This window comes from Hippichthys cyanospilos, chromosome 22 (assembly GCF_059441005.1).
Source record: "Hippichthys cyanospilos isolate Australia breed blue-spotted pipefish chromosome 22, RoL_Hcya_1.0, whole genome shotgun sequence".
In the NCBI taxonomy this organism is placed as follows: domain Eukaryota; kingdom Metazoa; phylum Chordata; class Actinopteri; order Syngnathiformes; family Syngnathidae; genus Hippichthys; species Hippichthys cyanospilos.
Genome location: NC_142390.1, coordinates 1,117,544 through 1,126,445, shown reverse-complemented (window position 1 = coordinate 1,126,445; position 8,902 = coordinate 1,117,544). Strand labels below are relative to the sequence as shown.

Below are 8,902 nucleotides of genomic sequence, written 5' to 3'. Positions count from 1 at the left end.
AACGGTTTATTTTGTGTGATAGCGCCACCTGGCGGCTCAAATAAGAACATCGACCTCAACTCGTCACGTGAGCCTTTTTGGGTCAAATCAAGCAGTCGAAAGTTGATTTCTCGAGTTGGTGCGCGCACGTTTCGCGCGCGTGTGCCCGGGGCGCTTTGAAATGACGCTTCTGGAAAGCAAGGAACCGGGTCCGGGTTGATAAGGTCGCTGGGCCGTCCCAGCCCTCCTCAGAACAGAGGCGGCTCCCGAGCGAGGCAGAAACGTGCGCGCGCGTAAAAGGCGCACAGACGACGAGCTTTCCGTGCGCAAAAGGCGCGCCGAGCGGAGCGGAGAATGCTGGCTCGAAAAAGCATCATCCCGGAGGAGTTCGGGCTGCCGGGACTGGTGTCCCGCATGCCGCGGAAGCCCGTGTTCCGCGACCGCGTCAATAAGGCGCGCTTCATCGCCAAGAACGGCTCGTGCAACCTGGCGCACAAGAACATACGCGAGCAGGGCCGCTTCCTGCAGGACGTCTTCACCACGCTGGTGGACCTCAAGTGGCGCTTTACGCTCGTCATCTTCACCACCACCTTCGTCAGCAGCTGGCTGCTCTTTGCTATGAGCTGGTGGCTGGTGGCCTTCGCGCACGGAGACCTGGACCCCGAGCGCCTCGACGACCTGCACTGCGTCACGGACGTCAAGTAAGAGCCGCGTAGCGCCGCGCCGCGCCGCGCCGCGCCGCGCGCCCTTCATCGCGTCATCACAGGGACGCCAAAGTCAGAAAAGTTGCAAGGGAGGAAATGGCTTCAGCCCCGCCCACTTCTTTCTCCTCTGACCGCCTGCTGCTTGTGAATTCCGATGTCGCGGAAGTCACACTTGAGACATCGTTTCCAACTTCCTTTCATGGATGGGAAAATCAGCCGGCCAGCCATCCATTCTCTTAAGCGCTTGTCCTCCCGCGGGTCGCGAGCTTGCCGGTGCCTATCTCGGTTGCCGCAATTGAACCCGCAACGTCCGCATGTAAGGTGAACGTGCTAACCAGGTCTCCGAATACCTTTCGCTAATACGATACGAGTAGAACGATCGTGATCGTGATCGTGCTCGCGCCTCACGAATGGAAGTCGCCAGCTCGCGCCACTTTTGAGTGCGTACAAATAAGATGTTGCAAAATTGCTCCACACGTGATATGTTTTTCATTGCTTCCACAGACTTCACTATCAATAATTAATACTGAAGTCTGTGGCTTCTGCCCCGCCCAGGTCGTTCACGTCGGCGTTCCTGTTCTCCATCGAGGTGCAGGTGACCATCGGTTTCGGCGGCCGCATGATCACCGAGCACTGTCCCGCCGCCATCACGGTGCTCATCCTGCAGAACATCGTGGGCCTCATCATCAACGCCGTCATGCTTGGTAGGCAACAGACGACCGCGCGAGAGCCGAGGAGAGCCAATGTCAGCCCTCCCTCGCCTCGGCCGCAGGTTGCATCTTCATGAAGACAGCGCAGTCCAACCGGCGCGCCGAAACGCTCATCTTCAGCCGCCACGCTGTCATCGCCGTGCGCAACAACCGCCTGTGCTTCATGATCCGCATCGGTGACCTGAGGAAGAGCATGATCATCGGCGCCACCGTGCGCCTGCAGGTCACTTTTCAGCCGCGTCGTCCGATAATCGCTTTCACTAGCCTGGCCCCAATCTGTCCAAAATGGACAATATTTCCAATTTTCAATGGCCGTAAATGAGCCTGACGCAGGCTAGATTCGACACCTGTTGGGTGTACCTCTCCACCTCCCGTTTGCAAGCGTTTCGAAGGGTGGCCAGCATGTAGCTCCGTCCCTTTGCGTTGGCGCAGGTGGTGCGCAAGACGACCACCCCCGAGGGCGAGGTGATCCCCATACACCAGATCGACGTCCAGACGGAGAGTGCCGTGGCCAGCAACAGCCTCTTCCTGCTGGCCCCGCTCATCATCTGCCACATCATCGACAAAAACAGGTGGGCCCGCCGGCGCCGCCGCCCCGGAGGCGCCCGGGTCTCACCGCGTCCCCGTACACGCGCAGTCCGCTGTACGAGCTGTCGGCCATGGAGCTCCAGTGCAGCGACCTGGAGGTGATCGTCATCCTGGAGGGCGTGGTGGAGACCACCGGAATCACCACGCAAGCCCGCACCTCCTACGTCTCCGAGGAAATCCAGTGGGGGCACCGCTTTGTTCCCATCGTGACCGAGGAGGAGGGCGTCTACTCCGTCGACTACTCCAAGTTCGGCAACACAGTGCGGGTGGGTCATGCCGCAGCCGTATCGGTCGTTTGCCCAGTGTTTCGCCATCTTGCTTTTCGCGGTCGCTGCAGAGGACAGCTCCAACTTGCTTTTTTTTCTCTCTTGATTTGTGCTTCAGTGACTAGAGTGGATGCGCAACTCCAAGTAAACAGAAGGAAAGGACTTCCAGTCGTTTTTCCCACTGGAGTGACTGATGCGCAACACGTGGAATAAAAAGGGCTTTTTAAAAGCTATCTACCGTAGTGACTGATTAGAAACTGTCAGTCGTATAGCATAGAACAAACGAGGGTACGGTGCCTAAGATTTAAACAGGCTTTCTGCAGGTGTCAGCAAATCTATTCGAATGCCGCAGCGGTTTTCTTTTCAAACTAAGAGCAAATGAACTGAAACTTTGGGCAATCTCTGGCTAAATTATAGTGAGTGACTATGTTGTTTCAGAGTTTAAAAAGAAAATTCCACACGTATTGCCAGCGCTCTTTTTCAATCCATTTTGTTTTTCTTCCAAAAATGCTTTGTGCTGCTCAGGGGATAGCGCTTGGCTGAAAAATTCTTTCCCAGAGAGTAGAAAGAAAGCCGCGCGAGGGATTCTGAGCGTGTCTTCCGCCCACAGGTGGCCACGCCCCGCTGCAGCGCCCGCGAGCTGGACGAGAAGCCGTCCATCTTGATCCAGACGCTGCAGAAGAGCGAGCTGTCCCACCAGAACTCGCTGAGGAAAAGGAACTCCATGCGGCGCAATAACTCCATGCGCAAAGGTGGCTCCGGCGCCACCGGCGGTGGCGGCAGCCTGCGACGAAACAACTCGGGCATGCTCCCGCCAAAAGTCCAGTTCTTCACTCCCGCCGAGGGCGGTCAGGGTGTGAATGCCGTTACCTGACGCAAGGCCTTCGTGCTGCTGCCGCTGTGCCTCCTGCCAGTGGGCGGGACCTTTGCCCCCCTGGGACTTCTTCTTTGTCTCTTCCTAACTTTATTGCCAACGTTTCCACTGCTAACACCTGCACCTGCAAGCATTGCAAGCCTGAGATGACGGAATTGCTCACTGGTTGCCATGGTTACGTATCCCTCGACAATGATGAAGAATAAAAAGCTGATTGGCATTTTTTGTTCATGAAAAACGTTACCTTAGTTCGAATAATCATCACTTTTTGTAATAATCATTTTTTTGTCCTTTAAAAAAAACAATGACATAAATAGCGTGATCAATCGTGTCACTTTTTGAAATGAGGACAAATAAATTAAATAAATGGACACAAATGAACGTTGCTTGCCTCATGTTGGCTATAAATTGTTGCTCATACAATACTATAATCATTATTATTATTATTAAAGTATTTATTTGGGGGGGGGGGGGTAGCATTATTGGCTTTAGGTATATGGTGACGTCTCAGACCGGAAGTGTCGGGCGGTTGTTGGGTGAAATGAAGATGTTGAATAAATTATTACACTGCTTCGGTGAAAACAAAATTAATTGAGCAAGCTTACATTAGCTACGTGTTGGTGTTTTGGATTCGGGGGGTTCACCTTATTTCAAAAAATATATATGAGCACTTGTCGCGTGTATTTTACGTCACCAAAATGGTGACTGACGCCTCAAATCCGGAAGTGTCAGATGTTTGTTTTGAACGGGTCAAGATGGCCACAGCTGTTCGAAGGTTGTTTTGCGGCGGCAGCAGCATTAATGATCTCAGCAGGTCCCATCGGACGTCGATTCTTCTCCGGTTCTTCTCCCACGGAACGGAACCGGAACAACTGACCGTGAGAAGGCAGGAGAACGGCATAAGGTGTGAATAACTCGCCGGGAAATGGGACGAAATTTTGAAGTTTGATACGACTTTGTCCTTGCGATTGAAGTTTTGAAACTTCATGTGAAGTAATTAAACGTGTGAATATTTGCAGGCGAATAATACTGAACAATCCCAAAAAGAGGAACGCTCTGTCTCTGTCCATGCTGGAGTCTCTCCGAGAGGACATCCTGACTGATGTGGACAGCCAAGATCTAAGAGTCATCATCATATCAGGTATTTGCTGGATATGTTTGCAGTTTGCCCACTTGCAGATATTTGCGTATTCACTCTGTTTGTCAACCGTGAGTAATTTGGCGTCTTGGTGCCAGGGCTCGACACCGAAGCGAACTAAGGAGTTTAGACAAAAGTGGCGTTTTTGTGCCATCTGGCAGCATCTATCCACAACCACTCGCACAGTCAGTAACGGTGCTCTTGTTTGTGTGCGCGTGTTAGCCGAAGGTCCGGTCTTCTCCTCCGGCCATGACTTGAAGGAGCTGACGTCAGCCCGGGGGCAAGACTATCACACGCGTGTATTCCGCACGTGTTCGCGGGTCAGTCACCTTACTCGCCCCCATGGATTCACCGAGCTTATAGACGGGCCCGCCCGTTCCCTTTCCAGGTGATGACTCTGATCCAAGACGTCCCCGTCCCCGTCATTGCCATGGTGAACGGCGTGGCCACGGCCGCCGGCTGCCAGCTGGTGGCCAGCTGTGACATGGCGCTGGCCTCCGACAAGTCCACCTTCGCCACCCCGGGCGTCAACGTGGGGCTCTTCTGCTCCACGCCGGCCGTGGCCATCGGTCGAGCCGTGCCCAGGAAGGTGTCGATTGCCGCCGGCAACCGTACCGATAGACTGAACCGCTGGAAAAATTGGAGCGCTGCTTTTGACGCCTGATATGGGCCCGCCAGGTCGCCATGGAGATGCTTTTCACTGGCACGCCCATCTCCGCGCAAGACGCCTTGCTACACGGGCTGCTCAGTAGGGTGGTGCCGGAGGAGCGGCTAGAAGATGAGACGTTGGCCGTGGCCCTCCGCGTGTGTCGGGCCAGTCGGGCCGTGGTGGCCCTCGGCAAGGCCGTCTTCCGGAGGTGCGCCCTCCGTCCCTCCGGCCGCCCCGCCCCTCCCCCTCCCCCTCCGATCGCCGCCTTGGCCTCACTGACCTGTCGGCTCTTCTGTCTGTCTTCCCCCAAGACAAATGTCTCAAGATCGGGACGCGGCGTACGCCACCGCCTCCGAGGCCATGGTGGGCAACCTGGCGCTGAGGGACGGCCAGGAGGGAATACGAGCCTTCATGGAAAAACGCCGGCCCGTGTGGAGTCATCAAGCGGAAAAGGTCCACGACTGACGCGCTTGTCGTACTTTTTCTTACTGACGTCGTCAGCCGATCACGGAGCTGATTCCTCCCTGCCTTCAAGGGCTGCGTTGTCAGATGCACTCATAAAGCTGGAGAAGGATGTCCTTTAAGCTTGCATAATTGTGCATTAATCGCATGGCAATAGTGATTGTGCAATCCCGATGTAAAAAAAATGAAATATGGAAATTTGAGAACATGGTAGAACATGGCAAAACCTGCTTCTCGTTTGATTTTGCTCGCGCTTCATTTGGTTTCAACGTTTTATCTAGCAGTGCACAAGCGGTTGAATTGTGACCGCAAATTCATACCAGTTAGAATAATTTTCTTTTTTAATAATTTTCCAACTTGAAATTTGTCTATAATTTAAACAAAGTCCACACTTCTCTCGGCATTTTCTTCTAAAAAATTATGACCTCTTATCGGCCTTTCAATTGGTTTGGACTTTGGTGCCCTCCTGTGGCCGTTTAACCATACTACGATTTTATACAAGTGTCGCGGTAGTCTTCCTTTAGTCAGAAATAAATAAAAAAATAAATCGAAATTGTCAAAAGCACTACCTGTATTCTATTTCAAAATAGAAAATTTAGGGTTTGGTTACTTTATTGAGCTGTCATTTTTCTACTCATTCGCTACCATTAAGGACTATAGACTTGATTTTTTAACCCCCCCTCCTGAGCACTCAGCTCATTTCTGTTAGCACAAATAGTGAAACAGAATGGCAGCAAAACATTCATTGTTTCACTTGTTTTTCAAAAACTATCCTTATAACACCAAAGTCTTTGCCCGTAAAAGTGACGCCACACTGAGGCGGATTGGACTTGCATCCGACGATTTTTTTATTTTTTTTGACGTGAAACAAAAGGGACATTTCACAGTCTTTAGCTGCGCCGTGACAAAGAAGGCCCGCCCTGCCGCTCACTCCGCTCCGTTTCCCCGGCCCACGCAGAAGGCTCGGAAGAACAGGCCGCCGACGGGCGAAGGTTGGCGACGGCGGGACGAAGCGTCCAGCCCAGACGCCAGCAGCTTGAGGATGGCGTCGTCAAAGACGTCCGGCTCGAATAAAAAGACGTCCACCAGTCTCTGGGAAGTGCCGAAGCGCCTCCTCAGGGCACGGACGACCTCCTTGGCCGTCCCGTTCAGCTTGCATGGTCCCAACTTGGTCCAGGGCGGCGGGAGCGCGTCCTCCGTCATCCTCCGGGACACCCGGTGGGCGGCGGCCACCACGTCCCGAGACAGAACCAACCGGCCGGAGTCCTCGGGCAGGCCGGCAAACAACTGGACCATGACCACGTCCACCAGAGTCAGGAGCTCTTCGTTGACGGCGCACATGGGACGGAATGGAGACGCGGAGCCTTCCGGGGGCGGCGTCTGCCGACTTGCGGTGGACAGATCCAGCGCCGTCTGGGAATTCAGACTCTCGCCGTCGGCCTCCCGTAAGCAAAGCTGATTGGACATCGACGAGCAAGACTCGTCGCTCGCGTCCAGGGGCGTGCTCTTTGAACCTGCGTCATCCGGATCCCCCTGGCTGCAGTTCTTGGGCCGAGCGAGCGCAAAATCCCCCGACTTGGTTTCTGGACTCGCCCCGCTGTCTGCGTCATTTGGCGAGCGGGGGCAAGAATGGCTGTTTGCTTCTGAGCGGTGAAGGGTTTTGCGGGATGGCCTCTCAGGCCCGCCGGTGTCCACATCCTCCTGAAAGAGGACGCCTGGGACGTTTGCTGGACCCGTGGTTCCGATGGGGAACTTTTCCAAGTCACGCTTGATGTCCAGGGATGTTCTGCACCCACGTTCATCTGCGGCTTCTACACAAACCTTTGGGTGGTGTTCTGGACTCTTGCTTCTGGTGGAGACATTTTCCAAAATGAAGGCGTCGCCAACGGTGGCCGAGGCCGCCGGGCTTTCAGACCCAAAAGGCTTTGTGTCTTCTTGCAAATGGATGTCAAGCTTTTTTTCTGCACCCGTGCTCGCAGTGGAGACCTGTTCCAGGAAGTTGGAGTCACCTTTGCTGGCCGGAGCCGGGTTTTCGGGCCAAAAAGTGTCTGCGTCCTCCTGCGAGTGGACTTCTGGCGTATTTTGGAGATTTGTGGTACCAGCGGGTACCTTTTCCAAGGAACAGTACTTACCAGGGGAAGCCTTTTGGGACCAAAGATTTACTGCGTCCTCGGGCAAGCATATCCCGGAACGGCTTTCTGGATTTCTGACTCCGCTGGAGATCCTTTCCAAAGTGCAGGAGTCGCCAGTGACGACCGTGATCGGGCCCTCGGGCCCGGCGGTGTCAAAGCCCCCCTTGGAGTGGCCCTCCGGCTTGTTTTCCGCGCCGGCATTTGTGACTGAGAACTTTTCAGATGGGCAAAAATCACCGACGGCATCCAGGGACAGATTTTCAGGCTCGGGGACAACCGCGTGCTCCTGCAAACAGAGCGCAGCCTTGGTTTCTGGACTCCTGGGTTGGGCGGAGGCCCGTCCCAAAGTGCGAGAGTCGCCGATGGCGTCCAGCAGAGGAATCTCCGGTTGGCACGTAGCGGAGTCCTCCCGCCAAGGGAGCGCCGGCTCATTCTCAGGTCTCACGAAGGAGACGTTTTCCGAGTGGCGGGAGTCACCGATGGCGACCGACGCTGGATTCTCTGGCCACGGGCCACCCCTGTACTCTTGCAAACGGGCCACCGCCGAGTTTTCTTCTGGAACTCCGATCCCGGTGGAGACATTTTTCAAGGGCCGCAAATTATCAAGGGTGTCTGCGGCTGGACTCCTGAGGGCCAACGCATCTTCCTGGACACCCGGAGCGTTTTGCGCAGCGAAGAAGCGCTGAATGTCGTTCAAGCAGCCGCACAGCTCGTCTGCGCGGTTTTGTCGCGTTCCGGGTTCCATCTTGAGCCAGAGGAGCAGCTGCTGCACAAAAGTCTTGGCGAAGTCTTCCAGAATCATCGTCAGGACCTGGAGATTGTCTGTTTTCTTGTGGTCCACGTCCAAAGAGCCTCTCCCCACCTCCAGGGACTGGACCGGAGTCCTCTTGGTCATGACGTAGCAATACATTTTATCCGCCAGTTCCGCGGCCAACTTGTCGGCCATGGACCTGAGTCCGTCGGCGTCATTCGCCGCCCACTTGAAGATGTCCTCGATTCGAGAGCGACTTCTGGGAAAGGCGAGCGCGGATTCCTGCGCCGCAGGGGGGTCCCGGTCTCGGCACGTGAGCGTGCCCTGGTATCGGACCTGCTCCAGCTCGGACGTCAACTCCTCGAATTTTGTTCGACAAAAGTTGAGAAAGTCGCGTTGGCGGGACGGATCCTGGCCGCCCCCGCGGTCGGGTTCTGCGCAGCGGCATCGGAAGAAGCGCATCAGCGGTTCCCTGATGAGCGCCAGGTCCACGCTAGTGCCGGACGCCGGTCGGCGATCCGGCTCGGCGAAGCCCGGGCAGCGCAGGTCTTTGACTATGATCTCCGCAATCTCCGTCGCCGTCGTCTTCACTTCCTGTTTGGGATCGGTCCACTTCCGAAGGATGCGCCCGACGGCCTCCGCCGTCTCC

At 55.2% G+C, this 8,902-nt stretch overlaps 2 protein-coding genes across 4 annotated transcripts; both read left to right on the top strand.

Moving 5' to 3' along the window:
• Positions 1-145: 145 nt before the first annotated feature.
• Positions 146-3,341, top strand: kcnj8 (potassium inwardly rectifying channel subfamily J member 8). 3 transcript variants are annotated; one of them, XM_088406326.1, is made up of 6 exons: positions 146-680; positions 1,239-1,387; positions 1,456-1,616; positions 1,826-1,965; positions 2,031-2,247; positions 2,858-3,341. In XM_088406326.1, exons 1-6 carry the CDS (start codon positions 334-336, stop codon positions 3,119-3,121), a joined length of 1,278 nt encoding a protein of 425 aa, XP_088262452.1. In that variant the 5' UTR covers positions 146-333; the 3' UTR covers positions 3,122-3,341. The 3 variants fall into 3 exon arrangements, with proteins under 3 accessions (XP_088262452.1, XP_088262454.1, XP_088262453.1); XM_088406328.1 differs by lacking the exon at positions 146-680 and adding an exon at positions 762-956; XM_088406327.1 differs by lacking the exon at positions 146-680 and adding an exon at positions 762-1,004.
• Positions 3,342-3,830: 489 nt separating this feature from the next.
• echdc3 (enoyl CoA hydratase domain containing 3) lies at positions 3,831-5,596 on the top strand. The gene is made up of 6 exons (XM_088405995.1): positions 3,831-4,025; positions 4,141-4,262; positions 4,482-4,579; positions 4,648-4,848; positions 4,938-5,116; positions 5,220-5,596. Exons 1-6 carry the CDS (start codon positions 3,877-3,879, stop codon positions 5,371-5,373), a joined length of 903 nt encoding a protein of 300 aa, XP_088262121.1. The 5' UTR covers positions 3,831-3,876; the 3' UTR covers positions 5,374-5,596.
• The last annotated feature ends 3,306 nt before the right edge of the window (positions 5,597-8,902 follow it).